Source organism: Scatophagus argus, chromosome 19 (assembly GCF_020382885.2).
Source record: "Scatophagus argus isolate fScaArg1 chromosome 19, fScaArg1.pri, whole genome shotgun sequence".
NCBI classification, from domain to species: domain Eukaryota; kingdom Metazoa; phylum Chordata; class Actinopteri; family Scatophagidae; genus Scatophagus; species Scatophagus argus.
In genome coordinates, this window is record NC_058511.1 from 11,038,982 (window position 1) to 11,063,269 (window position 24,288).

General features: G+C 40.3%; 2 protein-coding genes across 8 annotated transcripts in view; one reads left to right on the forward strand and one right to left on the reverse strand.

Annotated features, from left to right (window-relative positions):
• The window catches only part of eya4 (EYA transcriptional coactivator and phosphatase 4), a 41,057-nt gene extending 32,173 nt beyond the window's left edge, over positions 1-8,884 (reverse strand). For 2 of the 7 annotated variants that reach the window (XM_046372321.1, XM_046372319.1), the window contains exons 1-2: positions 8,476-8,863; positions 4,723-4,783 (exon numbers count right to left, since the gene is read on the reverse strand). In XM_046372321.1, coding sequence (XP_046228277.1) covers positions 4,723-4,755 — 33 coding nt within the window. In that variant the 5' untranslated portion in view covers positions 4,756-4,783; positions 8,476-8,863. Of the gene's footprint in view, positions 1-4,722; positions 4,784-8,475 lie in introns of all 7 variants that reach the window. The other 5 variants (XR_006841560.1, XM_046372318.1, XM_046372320.1 and 2 more) reach the window with 5 other exon arrangements.
• Positions 8,885-15,961: 7,077 nt separating this feature from the next.
• LOC124050902 (zinc-binding protein A33-like) lies at positions 15,962-19,790 on the forward strand. The gene is made up of 6 exons (XM_046373872.1): positions 15,962-16,609; positions 16,703-16,798; positions 16,879-17,109; positions 17,215-17,237; positions 18,256-18,371; positions 18,498-19,790. Exons 1-6 carry the CDS (start codon positions 16,205-16,207, stop codon positions 19,007-19,009), a joined length of 1,383 nt encoding a protein of 460 aa, XP_046229828.1. The 5' UTR covers positions 15,962-16,204; the 3' UTR covers positions 19,010-19,790.
• The last annotated feature ends 4,498 nt before the right edge of the window (positions 19,791-24,288 follow it).

Sequence of the window (24,288 nt, forward strand, 5' to 3'; positions counted from 1 at the left end):
AATGCTCCAAAACCAATGTGGCCAAAAAAATAAATAAATAAATAAAAAAATTCCCCTTATGGTAACGAATAATAGCATAACATCTAACCAGCCATGTCGTCCTGTGTGTGTGTGTGTGTGTGTGTGTGTGTGTGTGTGTGTGTGTGTGTGTGTGTGTGTGTGTGTGAATGCCTGTTTTTGCATGGGTGTGCACTTAGACTTGGGCACTTGAAGGACAAAATCAAAATTGTAACTCAACTGAAAGCACAGTAACAAAAGAATAAACATCCTGATTCCTCCTCAGGAGCAGTTCCTCTCCTGTCTGCAGCAGAGATGTTGCAGGCATCAGCTGAAGGACTGGTGAGCGATGTCCCCGTCACACATAAGGACTTTGGTCAGGTATACTTATACATACATGTATGGCAGTGGGGTCCTGTACAGATCTTTTGCAGTTTCATTTTCATACTGTAACAGAAACCTCCCTTAGATTTGTGTACCAAAAATGCAAAGTAAAACCCTTTAACCCTAACCCTAGCCTCCATGACTGCCACCGAGCTACTCGATCAATAAAAGAGCAAAGCTAGTGAAAAAGCTTTTTACTTCAGAAACCAGTGATGATTCCACCACATTACTCAGGGACGGAATTAAACTATCAATGTTGCATTTTGGTTATTTCAACTGTCTTAAATAAAATAATGTCAAAACAAACGGCTGTTTTTTTCCCATCTTGCACATATAGGACTGTTTCTTTGAGGTGATTTCACACAGTTTCCAAAACTCAGCATCTCAGCATCAACAAAAATCAGAAGAAATGGTTCTACAGAAATACTGGGAAGTTGGCTTATTGTCCCTCTCAAATAAAGCTATGAGAAGATAAACCTACCATTCCCTTGTTTGTCTGCTAAATACAGAAAGCTGTAAGTTAGCTTAGTTTAGCATAAAGCCTGGAAACAAGAGGAAAACTTTGGCTCTGTCCAAAGGTAACAAGTCTGCAAATCCGCACAGAAACCAAAGAGTAAAAATGTAAAGTTGCGGTTTTATTTGCGTGACTGGAGGCTGTGACTTAATCATTTAGCTACAGAGAGGCTGTGGAGAGAACCAGGCTGCTGGTTAACAGAGAGATTAGAGAGTGATATCAATGGTCTCATGTAACCACGTGCAAGGGCAGTCAAAGTGTTCTATCTAATCGAACCACACGGACCCCATCCTCTGTTCAACCATCTCTTCCCTCAAAAATAAGGCTTTATAAACTGTCCTCACCAGGCTGACTGCAGAAATTCCAGTGGTTGAAGTCAGCAATTTTATTTGATGATTCAGATACTGTAAATAAGTTCAAAACATAGCATTAAAAAAAATGCAGGTGGTCTTCGGGTGATGTGCATGTCTTGTGCAGTGCAGTCTGTGGATTGGCAGATTTGATAAAATGGAAACGCATCTCATCCGTCAGACGAACGACTGAGGGATGTCAGAAACGTTTCTAAAAGCACTGTCTGCGTGGACTGGCCACAGCATTTTTTATTTTTTTTTTGCACACAGCACACTTTTGCGCACTTTTTAAACTTGCCTGCTTCTCTTTGGCTCTCCCTCTGTGTCATAGTTATCAATAAAAATTCAGTCAACAATAAGAATCTTATGTCTCCTACATTTTTTCCTCTGTATGGCTCAGACTGAGGTGACTAAAAGACTGAAGGGCAGACTCTCCCAGCAACACTCAGCTGTCAACTAAACATAAATCTTACAAGAATCACTGTACACTAAGCTGAAACTGAAGTGCACCTCGGTGCCACAACTAGGATGCCAGTCCACTAGAGGCATGCCAGGGGGTAGCTGTTACACTCCACACTCCTGTGATCTGTCCACATGCCTTGTCGCCGGGCAGATTCTGAAACGACTGTCTATGACGCCAAAGCAATCTTGGCAATCAGGGTTGGGCCGTGCTCGCATTTAGCTACTGCTGCTGCATGTAAGTTAGTGTGAATGTGTCTGTATGGGGTTGTAGGGGTGAAAGAGGGATGCAACATGACCCCTTTCCTTCTCTAAGTTGGTCTCCCCCTCTCCCCGTCTTTCTTGTCTCTCTCTCTCTCACACACACACACACACAAAACACACATACACACAAACACACACACTGGGACAGCTGCCATACTCGGGGCCTCTCCCAGTGCACCAGAGGAAAAGGCTACAGCTAAAAGAACCTTTTTTCCCCTCTTTTTTCCTCCTCCTTCATCTCTCTCGCTTTTTTCTTCTTGTGGCCGTACATTTAAATGCTGCAAGGCTCCCCAGGGTCAACAAACACCATGCTACTCTGCCTCCCCCTCCTCTTCACTAGCCAACGGACTAGAGATTTCAGTCAGGGCTCTGTCAGATGAAGAGACATTGAGGAAGTGTGTTTGGAGTGTGTGTGTATACTCACATGTGGTGTGGGATCTGTCTTTGGTAAATATCTGCCTTATACTTTTACATGTATGCACATGGTGTTAATTTAAATTAATAGGAAAACATTTGATCCAATCATTTCTGTGTCTTCATCATCATCTCACAGAGCATCACTCAGAATTAACAAAAAAATTAAATAAATAAATAAATAAAAACAACCCAAAAAACAGTTAGCACCTTTTCTCCAAAGTAAGTGACAACAGGTGGAGTGAGAAACTTAACCAGGCTAAAAGTAGCATTATGGGGCTAACCACTATTGGGCCTGCCTCAGGCTTCTTCCAGCGCTCCCTGAGGACCCCAGACGGCAGGCTGGACCTCGGCAGGCAGGCGGCCAGAGAGGACGCCTGACCATAACCCAGATGACGCGCGATGGATGTGGTGGGAAAAGGAAGGGACGGGGGGGGACTTTAAAGGGTAGAGGGGAGGGTTGGGGGTATCAGGTATCAACAGACAACTCCCCGAAACTTTGTGTGTGAGGTCTGTGCTGTTTTCTTAGTCACCCGAGACACACCTATTTCAGTGAAGCAGTGCAGGGAAAGAATTAGCCACTTTCAGTTTTCAGTTTAAAGAGGAAAATGTTCCAAGGAAATGATTTATGATGGTATAATTAATTTGAAGTTAAGCTGAATTTGTGAAAGCTGTCATTCACACTTATTATTTGAGCTTCTGCTGTAATCGAAGTGAGACAAGCACAAAGCAGCAAGGAAACTGTCTGCTAAAAATTAAGTTGACAACCCTTGAAACAGAAGACACATCCAGTGTGTACAATACTGATATTGTTATACAATATGAATATCAATTTCGATTTGGTTATGGCATAGGCTGTATGACAGGAGATTTGCAATGACTAGCTGATTAATCCATTAGTCTATCGACTGAAAATTAATTGACTATTTTTTGTCTTTTGTCATCACCCGTCCCTACAGCCGTTCACATGCAACTACAGTGTGTCTACCCCAATGACTATGAGGTTAAATTAACACTTCTCTAAAACATTTTAAACAAGAACTAAACATTACAACCTAATGAAGGTAGAATGTATCGCCAGGCTGTTGTTTAATAATACATTCATTTCAGATACGTTTACCTGAAGGTTCATCCTATCCCAAATTTCATCACATCAGTGATACCAGATACTGATTCAAAATAATTATACATCATATAACAATACATTATACATCAAAAAATAGAGCTGACTATTTTTCAGCAAAAAAAAAAAAAAAAAAAAAAAAAAAGGTAAAATGCAAACATTTCCAGGCGTCCCAAATTTCCATCTGCCTGTGATCTCTGTACGATCTGATTAAAATCTCTGCCCTTGCTTTGAGGTCTCATTTCCAAGCTGAACAATTAATCAATGCCTTTGAGCTGCAGCTCAAATTCACATTATAAATGATATCACTGCCCTATTTAAAGCAGGTGAAGTAATTGTGGAATAAGGACATCAATATTTGATAGTTGGATGGCAGAAGGCAAGATGGATGCTCCTCTCGTTCTCTTTCTTTCCTTCTTTCTTACTGCTTCTGTGTGTGTTTTTCTTGCGTGCGCGTACTGTATATGTGAGTGACAGCACACCAGTGGGGTCAGCCCGTAATCTGAACCCAGGGCGAGTCTGACAGAGCAACACAAAAAGTGGGGGAAAAACAACATAGTTCATGTGCTCTGTCCCACTTTGCGCTATTATTACTGTGGAGGCTGGCGGGTCAGAGGGAGAGTGAGGGAGACAGAACCAAGCTTGATGGAGGAGGAGGAGGAGATGAAATTACACCTGTTCTGGTGGCTGACTAACGACTTTGAAATGCGAGTGGACCTCGGTCGCCGCCAAAATCATTTTCCCAACAATACGGCCTGATCTTTAAACAAGCAGAACTGGGACGCTGCGCTGACGTGACGCAGAGGTGGCCTGCTGTGCTGAGACACTAACAAACCCTCAGGCATGGCTGTGTGTGTGTGTGTGTGTGTGTGAGTGTGGTATAAAAGATGTGGTAGAGATTAAAAAAGGGCCTTGTTCTTCACTCGGTCAGTAATTTAAATGACTGAGGATTCAATTGTATTACATGCACACCTATGCTCACACATACAGTTCCTAAATTGATGTCTACATCCAGTTTGTAATGAAGTCTCATTCACTCTGACTGCTGCCATATGGTTACTGTACAGTCACTGAGCCACATCTGCTGTGTGTTATCGCACACACAAACACACACACATATCTCTCCAGTGCACCCATACCTCTGACTTGTGTGGCCCATACAAGGTATACTCACCCACCCACACACATTCGCTTGCATACAGTAGCGTTTAACTCACCATCTGTTCGTTGAGGTCCTGTGAGGCCTCCATGGCTTCTTGGCTTGTGATCTGCCACACACTACAGGGGCAAAAAAATATATAAAATAAAATGTGTGTCAATGGATATAATATTAAACAATCACCTTTTTTCTGTTTATGTGTGCACTGTGTGAATTACAAGTCATCACCTGTGCCCATGTTGTTTACTAGGGATGTTGCCTGGATGCTTGACTACCAAATTTAATTGCCTGCACTGGATGAAATCACCCACCATACTACATTAATCTCCTTTTTTTTCCCGTCTGACGGTTAGACCTTCTGTCGGTGCGTTTATGTGTGAGCAACAAGAGACTGAAGGAGGGAAGCAGTAGCGTTAACTTCAGCATATCATCTTCAGCCGAGGGTGAAGTGGAGAGATAATTGCAGAAGTAAATATCAACAATGAAAATGGAGAAGTGTAAATGATACGGCTGCTTGGCTGGCTCTGGACCACAGACACAGTGGATGGCTAGCACACGAAGACAGCCAGTGACCCTATTAATACTAGACAGGAGACAGGTTGGTGCAGAGACAGAGAGGTCGAGGTGATTGTCTACAACTTGAGGGAGATTAAATGATGCGATCATTTTTGCCACGCAGAGGCCACTCCTGCAACAGAAGGCCAGCCATGCCAGCACTCCAACAGAACGGGCCCAAAATGGCTCCTCTCTGCTATATTGTGCAAAAGCTGTCAGACGCAGTTTGACAGTTGAACAAAAGAGTAAGTGGCAAAGACCCACACTCACTCGCAAACACAAAAGTCCTTCTTTGTCATTAGATGTGCGGTTCCCAGAAAGTGTATTTCCCATTTCCAGCTAATTTTCTTCATGAAAAAAATAATCTCTTTCAAATTTTTAATGCCTTTGCTCTGTTTCTCTGAAGCTTAAGTAAAATAAATACTTTTCTGCACCTGCTCTTTGAGCCAGTATCACAAGCAAGCTGCAAAAGCTGTCCTTTCCGCAGTGCCATCCAAGCTTTCTGTGTGTTCAGCTGAGTGAATAAAGGTGCATAACAGAAGACATGTGTGTGTCTGAACTGTGCGTGTCTGCAGCATGTAAGTTGTGAGAGAACTGTTTCTTTTTCTACAAAGTCTGAAAGTATTTTAAATACCATCTTAATCTAAAATTAGTCCCAAAACACGGATTACTAAAAAGAATATTAAGTTAGAGCGGTTTGTTCAGTGTGAATATATAAGTGTGTGTGTGTGTGTGTGTGTGTGTGCGTGCATGCTCGTGTGGAGATGTCTGGCTCGATCCTTTAAACTAACTGGCATCCTTTTAATTTTTCATAGCGTTCAGCTCCTCCTCGCCTGAAACCAAAGACAATAATGCGTCTCTCAGGTGAATTGATTTGTGCCCGAGCCTCCCTCACCCCCCACCCCTTCCCTCCCTCACCCCTCCCTTCCTCTCCCCTCTCTCTCACCTTTGCGGAGGACAGAAGCAGCCTCCTTCTGTTTTCGTGTCAAACTCCCCTTCATGATTTTTTTCTCTTTTTTATCAGGGATGTAGTGGACAGTAAACCCACATAAAGTAAAGATGATCAATCACTGTATGTGATTGATAATACATACAACCCTAACCCTTGTCTCATTTTTAGGTTATCAAAATGATTATATATACGAGTATAACAGTCACAGTATCAACGTTTTTTGATATATAAATTGATGCATTTAAATGTTTGTAAATTTTCTTAACTGCAGACGACCATCTGGTTTGCTCACCTCTTTCATATCCCACAACACACGAATGCATCACATGGCCCTGAACCCACCCCGTAGTTACCTGACACTGCACGGGGAATCAATGATGCCTGCCATTTCCTTCGGCGTCCCAGAAGAGAGAATTATATTTCTCTCTATGGTTATTGACAGCGACATAAGAAACACATAGGGGGGATTAGAAAGTGGACTACACAGCGACACTGCGGTAATTTCACGCTATAAAAGCCGAAGAGTCGGGGGATGTTGAACAAACCGCAGGCTGCTGCTGGCTGCAGATGCTGTAATGAAAAGTCACGTATTTCAAATCGACTCAAACTTCATTGACTAAGCGATCGTGTTTTCCGCGATGACACATATGAAAGGAAATTAAGGAACTTTCTTTACAAACGGGTTAAGTCTTCATGCGAAGATATGCAGACACACCTCCCCAGTCCCCAGTCCGAGTTTAAACAGCCCACATATTATCCAGCACAAAGCCGAACAACATTAAAGAGGAGCTGCAGTATAAAGTGTGTGAAGCTATTTATTTTTGGCACGCAATGATAAATTTGTTATTATTTTAGAATTGCACAAAATTCCGGGGGCTTTGTATAACACCGCCTTTAATGCAAGAGAAAAACGTCTTATATTAAGTGTGATATTTCTAATAATGTGTGAGAGAAATACAACTTAACCCCCCTCCCAAAAAAAAAAAAACAATAAATAAATAAAAAACAACTACATACAGTAGGCTATAAAATATGAACAGTCACTGACATAAAAAAGACAGAGGATATGGGTACAAAAAATTACCACTTATAAACAAATTTTGAACTGAATTAAAAAAATTATTTGATATTTTATAGTAATCTCAGTCGGCTACGTCCTCATCATAATGCTAAGATGACTATTTCAAACTAATTGCATAATGGGCTAAATATTCAAGTTGATACTTAATTGACAAATAATAAATTTGGATAAATGAACAATCATTTATTTTCTGCCCCTGTGTGTACAGGACTTCCACATTTCTCCAAATTTCCAGGAACCTCAAAGCCAATCCATCCATCTCTCTGCGCATTAATGCCCGTTGGTTAAGCGTGAGTCCTTAATGTGAAATCCAATCTGTAGCTATGGATTACGACGCAGTATGGCCTATCAGATTTTGAGTCAGCGCGTAACCCGTCATGTTGTTAGGGGCAGGCCAATAGCCAGAGGCCATCCAAGCCCTGAGAGCCCGGCCGTGGTATGAGATTCCCATTTCCTACATATCAAATATAAACACAAACTCCACGTGGGATGAGATGGGGAGAAAAGTGATGGACGCACGGAGGAACGATGAGCAGAGCGCTGAAATTCCTTTGTGTGTGATGAAATCCGGGATAGAAAAGAAACCACACTGACCTGCAGCCAAAGGTCTTCATACGGGCTATGGAAAATCATTTTATTTTTATCATATCATTTTCAACATTTTTTTTTTTCATGAGAAAAATCCAGTTTTACAGGAATGGGATTGATTAAATGCATATTAATTCACTGTTAGTTCACATTTGTACTAATCTATAAAAGGTAAAGCATTTTTCTGGAAATCACCGGATGGATAAGGTAAATTTAAGCGGGGTTTAATGTATCCAGGTAGCCAATGGGATGAACTTTTACTCGCACGTGAGAAAAACGGACACCAACATAAATGTAAGACCTACGTCTCTTTTTTTTTCTTTTTTTTTTTTAATATATATATATATTAATGTGTACATCTGTGATAAACAATTTATAAAAAATTAAATAAATTAAAAAAAACAACAAAAAAAACACACTTGATATTTTCATCGCAGTCAGCTGTGAAAATCAAACCGTTTAAAATTCATTGTTGTTTGGGCGGATAAATTTAAAATAATGTCTGATTTGAACCGAATATGCTCCGCTTGTTATCTAAAAATTAAATCAATCAGACTGAATTAAAATCAGTAACTTTCATAATACCACTGATGAGACATTTGACAGAGTAAAATAAAGAAATAAAGGGAACATACCTGTGCTGAAATTGTCGACTTTTCGCCCCAGTAAGAAATAAGCTCCCAGATTTGGTTCACTTCTTAGAGACGCTCATAATCTAATGGAGTGCGGTCGCCTCACAGCTCTCCCTGCTGTTTGCACGCTGTCACTGACGGGATCGAAACACTTCAGCCACTGCTGGCCATTACCAGCTCACAGTCCAAAAACAAGCCCGAGGAGTTATTCAGACTCCACTGAAGTCATTTACAAACTCAAAGCCAAGTCCCGGCTCTCAGCCTCGGTGACCCGACCGCTCGCTTCTGCGGGAAACACCATAATTTTCAGTCCGTGTCCCAAGTTTGAGCACCAGGCTGTTCACAGGCATTAGGGCTCAACTTCATTATTGAAAACCTTGCCGCTGCGCATGCGTTCAGCTGCCATGCGGCCACTATTGGGCAAGTATCCAAAGGACTAATGGGGTCCAGTGGGGAGGGACGGGGGGGGTACCAAAATGACATTCTTATTAATAGTTTGGACCAAGTGACGAGTTCACAGTTTTATTTATCCCATCAGAGAAAAAACAACATGCACCCACTGACCAGGCTATCTATCTATCTATCTATGTGTGAATATGTCACGAATATTCAGTGGAAACTGCCTGCTGTGAATTCACTTCTGTCAGTCGTGTTGTGGGTAGTACTGGTCACACCACATTAATTGGGCCGCTGCTCTTTGCTCACATGTTGCTATAGCTGTAAGCAGCATGTCTTTGGAATACTGAGGGTATCAAAACAAGTCCTCGACTGTCAGCCACTTGAAAAACAGTACTGAAACATACAATAAACACACATCAGAGCGGTCATGACAGCACAAATAGGAAGCCAGGCACACACACGCAGAGGGAAAACATGGTGCGAGTTATAGACTTAAAGACAGATAAATTAAGAACAATTGTGCCAGTAAAATCCAGAGAACATGCTGACCTTACAAAACAAAATAACATAACATAAATCTGCATGGCTCGAATAAATTCAAGTCAGAAAGTACTGTTCCACAGTGGCTTAAAAAGATGACAGATTTGGCCACAGAGTATAGTTTATTTGAAAAACTGAATGTTTGTTGTGGCTGATGGATTCTGAGACTGCTGGTTCCCGCTGGCCTGGAAGCAGCGCTCTTTCACCATGTCGTCATTTATTTGGGATGATGATGTCAGCAGCATCTCTGACTGATCCCTTACTGTTGGCTTAGAGATCCTGGTGACACACACACACATACATGCACATATACATAAACATACAATACACACAGTTCATCCCTCTTAAGCACATAAATGCAATTTGTTTATATCATTCAAAAATGCTTCTTGGTAGTTTTACATAGCATGGAAAGAGCCAAACTTTCCCTAACATCACACGAACAAACACTGAAAAAAAAAAAATAAAATAAAAAAAAGATTGTTTCTTTGTGGCATTGGCTTACACATCAGCTGGCAGGCCCAGAGAGAAAGAGAAAGCCACTGACACACTGGCAAAGCAAACATGAAAAAGTGGGAGCAGAGTGACAAGGCCGCTATCGTACAACGTTACCTCAGCGCAGTGTTTAACCTCACTCCTTTTATTTCTCTGTCTTTTAGTCTTCCTTTTTCGATGCATCTGTTGAATTGAGGGCTGGACATGATCCAGTTAAATATTCTACTTACTGATGGTTGGTGTAGCTTCACTGTCAGGGTGACAATAATAAACAAATAGATACATTTTTAGGATGGATCATGGTCAAACTTTAATAGTGGGTGGAAATGGGACACTTACGGTGCGGTGGTCTTCTGTGTTAAAGTCCAATCTTCAATCTGGCAGAACACAAGCTTGTGTAAAGACATGATCCCCATCTGGCTTCCCACCACATTCAAAGTAATTTTTTCTTGCTTTTAGTTGTGATGGGACATCAAATCAAAGAGATGATTACCTTTAGGATGATGGATTTCTTTGTAAAAATCAAAGCCCTTTATTTTTTCAATACTTACCATTCAAGTAAATATACCTGTTCTCAACTGTCACATTTGCAACTTAGCCACATATAAGTGAAAAATGAAATCATCCACTAAAACTATATCTTCAAATGGAAAAAAATATTTGCATTATATTTCTAAATAAAAGACACAAATCTGGAATCAGTTCAGGTACAACAAGGCTTGTTTCAGCATCATCATAAAGCAGTCGTCACAGAGAGTGTTTCAGCTCTGGTGGCGTACAGTAACAATGATTTATGATAGCCTTACTGGGTGGAGAGCGACAAAAGACAGAGCTATCAGTTCATCAGCAGAAACAGAATCACTTGCATTGCACAGCTGCATTTGGACCCTGAGAAGAGACCCGAGTGAAATTAATGTAAGATGAAAATTCCACACTGAACGGGCGTCAGATTTAGGTCTGATTTGTCATCCTGTGAAGTGACTCTGATTTACAGCTGAGATTTTTAGTAATTTTGAATTGCGCGGGATAAGCTCTGCCAAGTCATATGATGCCAAGCGTAGTAGGCATGACATCGTATGATGACTGATGTGTGTGTGTTTTGGCACGACATTAGGCAGGTCAAATTCAGACCCTTGGCATGACTCATGGATGGGCACGGGCATGGCCTGAAGCCAAGAAAGAGAGAGAAACAATAACAAAGTGCATTCACTAAGCACTGCCTGGAGATTAGACTATATTGTCGTGGATACTGTCTCCATCAAACCGGTCAGGTAAAAACTCAATGAAACACTGTGTTTATGTTTAAGACTTTAAGGCACAGTGTTTACCAGAAACCACAATTCCAGTAGAGACTCGGGTTTGTGGTTCGGTTTAAGCAACAATTAATGACATTTCTTATGATGTTAAATCAAAATATAACTGCATTAACCTTAAAAATGTATTTTCTGTTGTAAATTAGTTTCATATAAACATGATTTTTAGACATTTTACTTAGGCTTAGGTTTATTTTCTTTCATTTTAAGTACATAACTATAGTGACTGTGTATTGGACTGAAATTCAGAAGACCTTCAAACAGTACTGAGCCCGAACAGATCCTCTGTAGACTCTGGCAGAGGAATAAAGCTGCTGCTCTGGCAATGTACTGTTTTCAGTATGCAGCCTGTGTAGACATTGTTATTATCATTGTCATTGTCATTGTCACTGCATGCATCAGAGAGATGGTGTTGGTCTTGGGCCATGTTGGGCTCAGGCTGCAAAGTTGGGCCTTTTCTGGGGTCTGTGTCCCATCCCTCTTCAATACAAATACTTTATCCAACCGGTGGAAGTCATTGGTGAAGCTAAAAGAACCTCCTTCTCTAGCTCCTCGCTCGTGAAAAAAAAAAAAAAAAATTCTCACTTTTCAGTGTACAAAGAACATTTTCATCTAACTATGTTCGTGTGGACTGAAAACATTTGAAACATAAAATCTGTGTGCTTGATCAGGATGGGGAACTTTCGGTGAGTAGATTAGTTTATTTCCTTTCACATTATTGGTGTATTTTTTATATCTGTTTGACTCTTTCAGTAAGTGCAAACTTCCTCCCTCTCCTGCAGCAGACTCAGGCCTGAACTCTGTTGCTCAATGATTGACATGTTCTGGCAGAATAAATTAAAACTTCAAGCTGTGACAGAGCCCGAAATAGCGGAAAGCTGTCACTGACCCGCAGTCTCTAGTGACACATGTCAGTAAGCTTAAAGAACTTGGCAGAACATTCAGCACAAAGGAAGAACATACAGGTGTTTGTTTGTGCATTTGTGGCGTGTGTGAGAGAGAATTAAAAAGCACTCATCTATGTTGATGCTTTAAATATAACTGCAATGTCAAAATTAAATCCTACTTTGAATTGTTCAGCTCTATAATGTTTGTTTACTAGATCTTGAAAAAACTTATTTCAACTTGTTTAATTAGACTGAAACCACTTTGGAATTTGAAGGCAGTGGCAGATGAATCTATTTTTTTTAGCCAGCTGTTCTCTGGACGATGACGTTTGGGTGGGGGGGCTAAGCCCCAAGATGTTTAGTGGCATAAGACTGTGGGTCCCCTTGCCAAGTCACAGTGCTTCTGGTTCTTGCCAAGCAGGGGGTGGGTGAAAGAAAATGCCATTTAGCTGGCTGGTATTTATAGATATGTGAGGAACTTGTGCTCAGCCCGGGTCGAGGTGCTGACGACGTAAAATGAGAGGATGCTTCCAGAAGTCGAGTGTCAGGGCACACAGATAAAAATACCCGGTGAAAGATGGGGCTGGTCATTAGTGGCACAGTCTGGCATGTGACATGGCAGCATTTCAGAGGTGATTTATGATTATTACTACAGCTAACCTATACCTCTCCCTTTTCTGCCCCCACCCTCCATCCCAAATTGGTTTGCCAAATGGAATGGTGCATTGGGTTTATTTCAGGGGACAAGCGCACAGAAAAAAATCTGTTGGCATCTTAGACTTTGGCAAAATGCCAACAGTGGGTCTCAGATTTGACCACAATATTGAGAGAAAAACAAAAGTGATATTAAATTAATCTCTTGTGGTAATTAAGATGTTGACGCATGTGTCAGATGTATGTAACAAAGTGTATCTGTCAGCGAGACAAAGACTCGAGTGCAAGAGTTATTTTTATGAACACGTTAAAATGGTACTGAACTGCCAGACGTGTATGACTTAGTGCTGAAAGGATAACACACTGCACAACAATTATGTTAGATAAAGACACTGATGGGGGGAATAGGAGGTGTAATGAGCTCACTGGGGCCTCTGCCTTCCCTAATTGCCAGAGCGAGCTGCCACAGGGAGGAACAAAGGAAACATTTAACACATCATAAATTCCTGTAATGTCCTGCCGAGAAGCTGCCACTTTGGTTACACTTACAAGTTTTTTTTTTTGTTTGTTTTTTTTTCTTTTTTTTTTGCTGACTCTGCCAAAATATTGGACGACAGAAACAAACAAACATAAAAGTCAGTTAAATAAAAAGAATAATTAAGCCTTTTCTGAATTCTCAAAGTTTCTTTGTGTGTGGCCTCCTGTAATCAGCAATGAGCGAAAGGCTTATAAAATAGGTGTGGGGCATCAGATGGACAGTCTCAGCTGGTTTGAACCTTCATGTGGGAGGAAAAGCTGTTTCAGTTTGAAATGAATACATTTAACATTTAAAAGCTTGACATATGTTTTTACAAAATGATTGCTGGCATTAACATGCAACCCCTTTCAGACATAACTGGAGCAATTTAAGGACGTGACTGATGTTTTCCCCTCTTCATTTGAAAGAGTGTACACTGAATATTAAGTCCAGATTTAGACTTGTGTAGCGTTTCTTGTGTTTCCCAGGGAGGAAAGCTGTGCAGCTGAACACTGTCGATGCACACAAACTTGGCACTTCTGTCCAAGAGTCTGCAGAGAAGTGCTACAGTGTCTCGTTGTATTTCTTCCCAGTTTTTTGTCCCTCAAGGCAAGTGATGGACCATATGCCCTATTCGGTGAGATGGTGATCAAGTGTGTGTGAGAGCAGTTGAGGGAGGAGACAGAAAGATGAAAAGAGAAAGTGATAGAGAGAAAGTGAGTCAGTGTTGTCCCACACTGAGCTTCCTAAGCGACCGTTCACTTGTGCAGAAGCGTGATAAATTCTGTGTGTGTGAACACAACATGGCTTACGCGGTTATCAGGCCTGCAAAATTAGTTTACCATCAGCTGTGCTCTGGCTCTCATTCCGTCCCAGCCTATGTCCGGTATTTCTTCCAGTTCCCTCCACCTAATGGCAGCTCAGGGCGGTTTTACTGCACCACCCGGGGGAGGCTACTGTGGCCAGATCCAGAACACTTGGCTTTATGTGGATTGAATGTTTTATGGTTATGGACATAATATTTAAGTATAGGAACAGTCTCCCAAGTATCCACCCCCACACCACTATTCCCAACTCTAATAATTACACCAGCATAGGAAAGGTGAGTGGGAAGTCCTTATGCTGTATGAAAAACATCATCATGAAGTAACTGAGCTCGTGCTCAAAGATTCGGTTATACAGAAGGTGAGTGATGAACTCGAGTCTCAGAGAGTTTCCTCTGTGAGAGGTATGGATATTGATAGCTGACCCCAATATTAATGTTGGAGGTTTTCACATTTCTTACATAAGAAAATCTACTTTAATACCAGTTTTAAACTAAAAGTTATGTCACAGAGTTTGACGGGTACAGACTATTGCATAAAGCAAATATACAAAATGTAAAAATGCTATTATATTATCAACAACATCATCTTATTAAATCAAAACAAGATGGTGTCTAATTCCCTTGTTTTGGAAGCTAAATGGTTGAAATTAATATTGTACAATCAAAACAAGGTTTTGGCATTCATGTGGAGCAGCTTGTAATCCACAACAGATTTTGAAATGTCTTTGCTCTCCCAGATTTCATGTATTTCTTGCAGTGACGGCAGAGGACACTAAAAAGGAGAAGGCACAGTTTGAACAGTGTGAGCCATGTTAATTCACTTTTTTCTCCCATTCAAGTCTGTTCAAGAAAAAGAAAACGAACAGACAAAGATAAAATAAAGAGTAGCCACATTAACTGGCCACATGGTGGTGTGTGCTGTCATGTTAAAGCAGTTAGCCTTTGATTGCTATTGCTGCAGCGGTCAAGGGGCAAATCACTTGTGATTTTCACTGCTGTGAATATGATGTATGCAGTGCACGTGTGTGTGCTTTAATGTGAATGTGTGTGCATGAGGGAGAGAAAGGCAGCAGAAGTGTGTGAGAAAAATGTGTGAGACTACTGCAAAGAACTATATGCTGAAATAAGTTTAAATAAAGTTAGTGTTTGTGTTGACATCTGACAAAATCTCTCTGCATTACCCCTTCATAGGCTATCTCTTCAGAAACATCTGATTTTCACATCCTGATGAGGAGTAACGTAGCATCCGGTGCTTTTAGAGGCTGACACATACTCAAGACTTAAAGTTGAGCTCTACTGAGTAGCTTTCCTTTGTGTAAGTACAACAGTGAATCACTGGAGCATCTGTTTAAAATGATTTCACAAAATCTATTGTGTTTTTTAAGGCCAAATATGTGCATCTGATGAAGGTTTAGCTTTTATGACTCATTTGCAGTGTTAGAAGTTAGAAGTTACATGTGCATGTATAAATATTATGATTTTTGTTTATTTATATTTTTTTTATCTGTCTTTCAGGTCAGTGAAATTCAAGAGTTTGATCATCTCAGTGTTTTAATCAGACTAAGATTATGACAATTTTCCTGTTTTCATAATGTTCCAGGGGAGTTTTGTTTTTTTGTTTTTTTCTTTTCTGAACTCCTTTGAGGAAAATGTGTGATTTTGGACTGTAAAACTGAAAATGACTGAACCTCAAACAAGTCAAATGTATCTCAAATCGCTTCTGAGAGAGCTCCAGTTGTTTTTTGGGTGCATTTAAGGTTAAAGTTACCGAAATGCAGGGATTAAAAAAAAGAAAAAAGGAAAAAAAGGAAAAAAAGCATAAACTCCTCCTCCTTTTTTTTTTTTTTTTTTTTTTACAGGAAACAGGAAGAGCTTATCTCAGTACCTACGTTGCTCATGCTAATGTATGTGTAAAGATAAGGAAGAAAATCCAGCAAATAGGACAGTTATCTTTGAAACAAGGAGTTTCTGAATTTTTACTGAAGCCTTTTGGAACTAGAAATACGAAACCTGAGCACCAGCTGAGCAAATCTGTGAAAGTGAAAGTAAGTTGGCTGTCAGAGACAAGCAGGGACTGAAAAACGCAGGAGAAATCAACAGAATGGCTGCTAATGCATCAGAATCTGAAATGGACTGTACCTGCCCTGTTTGCTGTGATATATTTAAGGATCCTGTTATCTTGTTGTGCGGTCACAGCTTCTGTAAGTACTGTCTGCAGGAGTGGTGGAGACAGAGTTCACTCAAAACCTGCCCAGTCTGTAAGAAATTATTTCCAATGCCTCAGCCTCCTCGAAATCTGGCACTGAGAAACCTGTCTGACAGCTTGAGACAAGAGAGGAGTCAGAGGACGTACTCGGTATCAAAAGAGATTTGCAGTCTTCACAGTGAGAAACTCAAGCTCTTCTGTGAGGATGACCAACAGCTCATTTGCGTGATATGTAGAGATTCACAAAAACATAAGAAACACAACTGCGTCCCAGTCAATGAAGCAGCAGACGGCCATAGGGTGAGCAAATACAGTTGAATAAAAATGAATAAGACTGGGTTGCACAAAACAAGCAAACTTTTTATTAATGAATGTATGTGCACTTTTTTGTAGACCCAACTCAAGGTTGATCTGATGACCTTAAAAAGCAACCTTGGGAAATATGAAGCAGAAAAACTCAGGTGTGATAAATTGGACAAACACATCAAGGTAAGTCACAGACATAACGGTTGTAAGGCGAAAGCAGCATGCGTTTCATCTGCTCTCATGAAAAGATGTTTCTGTTGTAGCTTCAGGCTCAGCAGACGGAGAAGACAATCAAAGAGGAGTTTCAGAAGCTTTACCAGTTCATGCAAGCAGAGGAGGCTGCTAGGATTGATGCAGTGAGGAAAGAGGCCACACTGAAGAGTGACACAATGAAAATCAGGATTGTTAATTTGACTGCAGAGATCTCCTCACTCACAGACAAAATTAAAACCATAGAGAAGGAGATGAAGGCTGAGGACATCTCGTTTATGCTGGTACTCAGTGATTACCTGTGTTACTTAAAATTCTTATCTTAATGTTTAACTTTTAACTTAATTTGAAGCACTGACTTGTTGTCCTGTTTTCTCTTTATTTGACAGAATGCGAAATCCACTGTAGAGCGGTAAGTTGCTTTGAAAGCTCTTCTGATAAAGCATAAGTCTCACCATTGTGTGGATAATTTTACATCTGAGTGCTTCTTGTTTACATTAAATTTAACATTAACGTTCATGTTTCAATTGTTAAGATTTCAGTTCTGGTTATTTTTGCAACATTTGTGGTTACTAGTGGTGATTCTAAGATCATCTTAACAAAACAAATCCTGGATTTCTGTTCTAAATTACAAGTGTTTTGATCCCTGGAAGCCCTAAAACATGCTTTGAGCACAAGAATACTTGTTCTGTTCAAAATACATGACATACACTATATAGACAAAAGTATCCAGGTACTTCAGCATACCAAGACATTTTGGACAATGCTATGCTTCCAACTTTGCGGCAACATTTTGGGGGAGGGGGGGGGCTTCTGTTCCAGCATGACTGAGCCCCAGTGCACAAAGCAAAGTCCATGAAGACATGGTTGGATGAGTTTGGTGTGGAAGAACTTGACTGGCCCACACAGAGTCCTGACCTCAACCCCATCCAACGCCTTTGGGATGAACTGGAACAGAGATTGTGAGCCAGGCCTTTTGGTCCAGCATCAGTGCCTGACCTCACTATTGCACACAAAAAATTGCACAGAATCACTCTGAATTCTTGAAAGCCTTCCCAGAAGAGTGGCAGTTGTTATAGGTGCAAAGCTATTATTGGGACTGTGATGTTATTAAAGACCTTGTTGATGTAATGGTCAGGTATCCAAATACTTTGTCTGTATAGTGTACGTACATGTTTCAACTTTTGAATACTTACTTGTCGAATAAGAGAATGCTTAGTTTCCTGTGAATTTATTGTTTATGTACATGAGCCATCAATAATACGGAAAAATTGGCTTGATATAAAAATTGTGATAATTTTAATTTTAAGGTCAATTCAATTTCCTGCTTTGCACCAAACAAAAAGGCTTGTTAATAAAGCTAGTTAAAGTTAGTATAGTTAATTAAAAATATCTGACTGATAACCTGTGTCTGCCTGATATTCTCTCAGACTCCAATGCAACCTGGCAAAACCAGAGACTCCATCGGCCCTGGTTGATGAGGCCAAACATGTGGGGAACCTGCTGTTCACAGTCTGGATGAAGATGAAAAATATAATTCAGTACAGTAAGTAATGCTGTGTTGTTTTGCAGGCTCTTTAAAGAACAAACTGCAATGCCTTCAGTAAAACCCGTACCTTTAGGAAACATCTTAATAAACTTCCTTTTTGTTTCTGCTTTATTTTGACTGAAGCTCCTGTAATTCTGGACCCCAACACTGCCGACTTGCAACTGACTATATCAGAACAGATGACCCGTTCAACAAAAAGTGACAAGAGTCAGTCGCTACCTAACAACCCCGAGAGGCTGCGCAGCATAGACGTTCTCGGCTCTGAAGGCTTTAGCTCTGGAAAACACAGCTGGGATGTGGAGTTGGGGGAGTACTGGAGTGTTGGTGTGGCTACTCGAACAAATGATCCAATCTCCAAAACAGTCTGGGGCATCTACATATGTACTTGCACTGACATTCTCCGTGAACTTACTCCAAGAGATTATGTGAAAATTGTGTCTAAAGATTGTTTTCCTCGAAAGGTCAGAGTGCAGCTAGATTATGACCGAGGAATACTGTCATTTGTTGACTTAGATAAGAAAACACTTGTACATACCATTAAAGACACCTTCACAAAAAGGGTCTTTCCTTATTTTAAAGAAAACGCAAAAATCCTCCCAGCTGAATTGTCAGTTAGGATAAGACAATCCACATAAACATTCTGCATTACTGCAGAGGTTCAACAGCAAGACGAGGCTTTGAAAGCTTAATGATTCATGATATCACCAACTGGTCGTCAGTTTTTATTTCTGTTTAGTAGGTCTTCTCATCTTTTTGACATTGTGCGGGATTTGCCTCTTTTCTTTTTCGTTTAGTCCACCTTAGAGAGGAACTCGACCAATTTTACACATGTTTACACAAAGTTTAATTTAGTCACTATACATTGTAAAAACAGATGTATAATGTTTGCTTTTGAATTTTTGACCGCCTGAGTTACAGCTGGAGGGTGGGGCTTTGAAAGACACGGAAATTTAGGTTTTAATGAAAGATGCTGTTGCGTTGCATTATGGGAAATTTTTTCCCATCCTTGGGACGACATATCTTCTTATTTTAATGTAGCTCTCATGAGTCCCACTGCTTCACTGGAGTATCTCCTTTGGGAAAAAATGGATGATTTTGGTCTGTATAAATTACAATCATTTAACGTGTTCTATTCTTTTAATTCATGCTTCAGACCAAATTTATATGAATTCAAATGTAAATAAAGCAATTTCTTCATGAGCTCTAGTTGTTTGTCAGGAACATGAGAGCTTAACTGTAGTGCATTGACATCAAGTTTGCTATATACACTTTTTACCATTCATACATAGAGTCCCAACTGTCTCCTGTAGCATGGCTATTCCGATGAGTATGTTTGTAAACGTAGTTGAATGACAATTAAGTGCATAAATAAACAAACAAACAAATAAATAAAAGATTAAAGAAAATACAAATGCATCTCTCACTCAGCCTGAACAAACTTCATTTGCAATCTCCATGATACATCGGCCTACATGCACACATAGCACAGGGATGAATCAGTATGAGGCAATGCCTAATGTGTACAGTATACTGCCATCTCTCTCTCTCTCTCTCTCTCTCTCTCTCTCTCTCTCTCTCTCTCTCGCTCTCTGTCTGTTAGCTGCCGACACACTCACACACATGAGCCCGAATCCCCACACTGATACCGAATCTCAGCGGTATTACAGCTGGAATGCCCACTATGTTTTTCCAACTAATGAAAGAATGAAGAAAAACAAACAGAGGGGCCAAATTAAAAGAGAAAAAGGATGGAGAGAAGAAAACACACTGAGGCAGAAAAGGAAATAGAAGGAGAAAGGGGCATACAGGCATCTTTCATTCAGTTTCTGTTCCTCTACATGTTTTACATGATGAGTGGTTCTGAGTCCCGTTTTCTCAGGGCTAATGAATCAGAAAGTGACTGACAACATATGGTCAGATGTGGTCATGAGGGTTGCCTACTTTCCTTCCCCTGATTACCCAATGTAACTTTACAAGTTTGTAATTAGAGAAAGCTAGAAGAGAAAGAGTGTCAGCTTGAGTGATTACTCATCCATGAATTTAATTAGGCAAAGTGTACATTTCAGATTTCATTCAGAACAGGACATTTAGATGTTTTCATACCTCTATCCAAACTTTAATTCAGGAATGTAGGGGGATTTGGTCTCTTGGCATAAATATTTTATTTTATAAGTGGGCATTTATATAAGGTTCATAGCTATCAAGTTAAAACTGGTCCCTCAGCCTCCTAATTTTAATGTAATTGAGCAATGACCTAGCAGATTTCATATTTTGGAAAAAAAAAAACTCTCCTTTGCTGTTTTATTTTTTACTTTTATCTCTACAAATCATCATTCTTCTTGCATAAACCATGACTTTAGCTCCAAGGAATGATGGCAAACCAGCTAATTCCATCTATTTTTCTCATAATCTCCTTTGAACGGTCAGTCATTCCATGTTAACCAAAGAGCACCAAGGAGCCACTGAGCAGAATACGTCACATGTTATTTTACTGAAAGCCCCATTTTTCTACTAATCAGATGAAATAAACACATTAATCAGAGGAATTTCAAAGCACCAGACATTGTTTTTGTAACTGTGCGGAGATCAGGTTTGTCCCAAAACTGTAAAAAGTGAATCCATCACATTTAGTAAGAATGATTTTCACTCCATGAGCTAAAAGACTGTAATGTGTATGTTGGTACTTCATGTGAGCGCGCTACTCATAAAACACGTGTGAGAGACAAAAACGCAGAAAATGAATGAATCACGACAGAGAGATCAAAGACGGTCCATCTCCTGGTGATGAGAGTGACAGCATGGCTCTGAACTGGAGCCAAAACAGTAAGCAGATATCAAGTTGAGACACAATTAAAAGAAAGACAAACAGAGACGGGACAGATGGGCCAATGGCCCGAAGGCTCGAGACACAAGACATAGAAGTAACAGCCTGTCTGGACCAACACCTATGATTGACTTTGTTTGGCTTCTGAGGAGAAGAGAGTGTGTGTGTTGTGGTGTTTGGGAAGGATTTGCAGAAGGAGATGGAGGACTCAGGAAAGCTGTGTGTTACATAATGGTTAAAACAAGCATAATGTCTAATCAGAATGTAATCAAACTGAGCATGACATACTGCATGAACACACCACAGTTATTACCTAAATCAGTGCCGTGTTCATTGGCTATGAATACAAGAACACACACATGGAAGCACACATGAACATGTTTTTGAGTGGTTGTTTTTCCGTCTGCTCTTTGAGTTCAGGTCCCTTTTGGTCACTTTTTCGCTCATGTTATTGTGGTCTGGATATGCTCAAGAAACAAATTCCAAGTATATGATGCTGTCATTTCTCTCTCTCTCTTTTTCTCTCGCTCTCTCTGTCTCTCTCTCCCTCAAAGGAGTTATTGTTTTGTTTGGCATTTATGTTCCGTTTGGAGGCAATCATTGAAGAATTTGAGCAGCACGTGTCCTCAGCAATCATAATCATGAAATCCCTACTGGTCTCTCACACATACACACACAATCACAGACACGCGCACACACACACACACACACACACACACACACACATATATACAGTCACACACGCACACACATACATTCATATGCCTGATTGCTACTCAGTCTGGTCTGTATAATGTTATGGGTTCAGATTGAATTTGTCAGTCAGGACCTCACAGGAGGATATTTGGAGGGACGATGTAGGAAGGAAGTAAGGAAGGAGGAAATGAAAAAAGGAAAAGGACGTTTGACTTTTAGTGATTAATGAACTACAAGGCTGAAATGTGCAGGAGTAAAATGAGGCTGGATTTCACACAGTTTGTTGACAGTTAAAACTTTCTTATTTTCTGAAGAATTTCTATGCATAACAAATTATTTTGTTAAATCTCCTTCTTCATCCCTCTAACACACACACACACACACACACACTACCACTGGCCAGCCTAGATGGTCAAGTGCTGTGATAAAGTGCTGTCTAGTGTTCTCTCACTCTCTAAGCCCCCTGAGAGTAGATCAATACTCACTCAGCATCAAGTTACCGCTAATGTCTTCATGTTTTTAACCAGGCAGTGTGTGTGAGTGTGTGTGTTTGTGTGTGCGTGCATCTGCCCCTGGAGTGACCCAAGTTATAATTATCATTAAATGTCAATGAGGGCGATAGAGGAGTTAGACTCTGCAGATAAATCCCAAAGCACTGACTGACAGCACCTCCTAAGGACATCAATCAGAAACTGCAGCTTCAGTACGGGATGCGTTTACTTCTGCAGGAGATGAGAAAATAAATCTAGTGTTCAAGTTAAAAAGCTGCGATGTGCTGCTCATATGAATCACCATTTGACTTACAATCAGCAACTTTAATTAGATGAAGGCTTTTACCGCATACCCGACCCCACCTCCATTCATTATTTGCCTCCATCCAGCTACTATTTCACATCTACAATTATGTCGCTGAGTCATACAAGATAGTTAACACATTAATAATATATGTCTGTCCCGCTGAATCAACAGGTATACATTAGCTTGAATAGTACTCCAAATAGTGATCGGTGTGGTTAGTGGTTTGCAGGATTTAAATATGTGTCACATTCAGGCCAACTCTGACTTACAGGAACATTTCACTTTATTAAAACTTGGCTCATTGTTTCACAGTTTTGGCCATCATTTCTATCCGTTATGACAATGTTGGTCTCACCAAAATGATTGCAAAGACACAGAAATGCGGCAGTGAAGTCTGAGGGAGGCAAGAAGCATGAGTAGTCTGACAATCAGTCAGGATGTAAAAACGTTCTACGTTTAGCTCATCCAAACCTTTTTTTTGGTGGTAAAACCAAAACTGAGTGAAGTCAAATTTTCAGCAATGATCAGTTTGCGCTGGAAAGGCACAGCACAGTATGTAAGTATGGCAAGTCAGTGCTGAACAACAAATAAATTCTGTTTGGAAGCAGATATGACTGCATCCTAAATTGTGTTTATTGGCAAGTTTTTCAGTCCAGGAAGTCTTACAGTCTTGGACCTTGAGTGGATGCTGGGCGGACACAGCACAGAACCTTGTTACTGGAAACCAAAGTTCAGGGGTTTTGGCTACTACATGAGCCTGGTCACGGTTAGGGAAAAAATCATAGTACGATCAAATGATAATTTAATAATTAGAGCAGTGAACAAAAATTGGTGTGTCTCATGCTTCAAGTCAGGAATGACTTGACTCAAAACACATATTTTTTGTGTTATCTATTCTTACCAGTCGTGCTACTTATCCATCGAGGTTGTTCGGTGTGAGTTGCAGAGCCTTGAAGATATCGGATGACATGGATGACAGGCATATTGGGCTTGTGATAGCCCAGCATGTATTCATTGCTTGTGTTCTCCTCAGCTGTGATATAAAGTTAGCTAGCTAAGTCAGCTTTGTTGATAAAAAGCACAATCTGTATGTCTTTTACTCAATGTGTTTGCTGTTAGTCGTGTAGAAACAAATTTAAACATACACTGCAGGAGAGAGGAATGACCACAAAGTTGGTCTGTAAACTCAAATTTAGTAATAAACTTCCCCCTTAGTTTTTTCTTTCAAATAATTTGGCTACCCTGTAGTTTTGATTCAAGCTTTTATGATCATCAGACTTAGGTATCTTGTCTTATCCTACCTGTTCATAGATCACAGCAAAAATCAAGTGAGTAAAACTTTTACTGGTAGGAATGATGTCCAGAACTACAAAGACTTAGAGGGTATGAAACTGTAATTTACCTTTAGATGCAACTTACTGAAGCAAAATGGTTTGGAATAAAGAAAAAAAAGACAAAAACAGGGGGACTGATTAAGTGCCTGAAATTTATTACAATGTAGAATGAAAGAGCTTAGATCACCGTGATACAGAAAAAGTGTGTGCCGTTCCACCCCTGCTTCCTCTCACCTCCACTTCTCTTTATCCATTCCCTCAT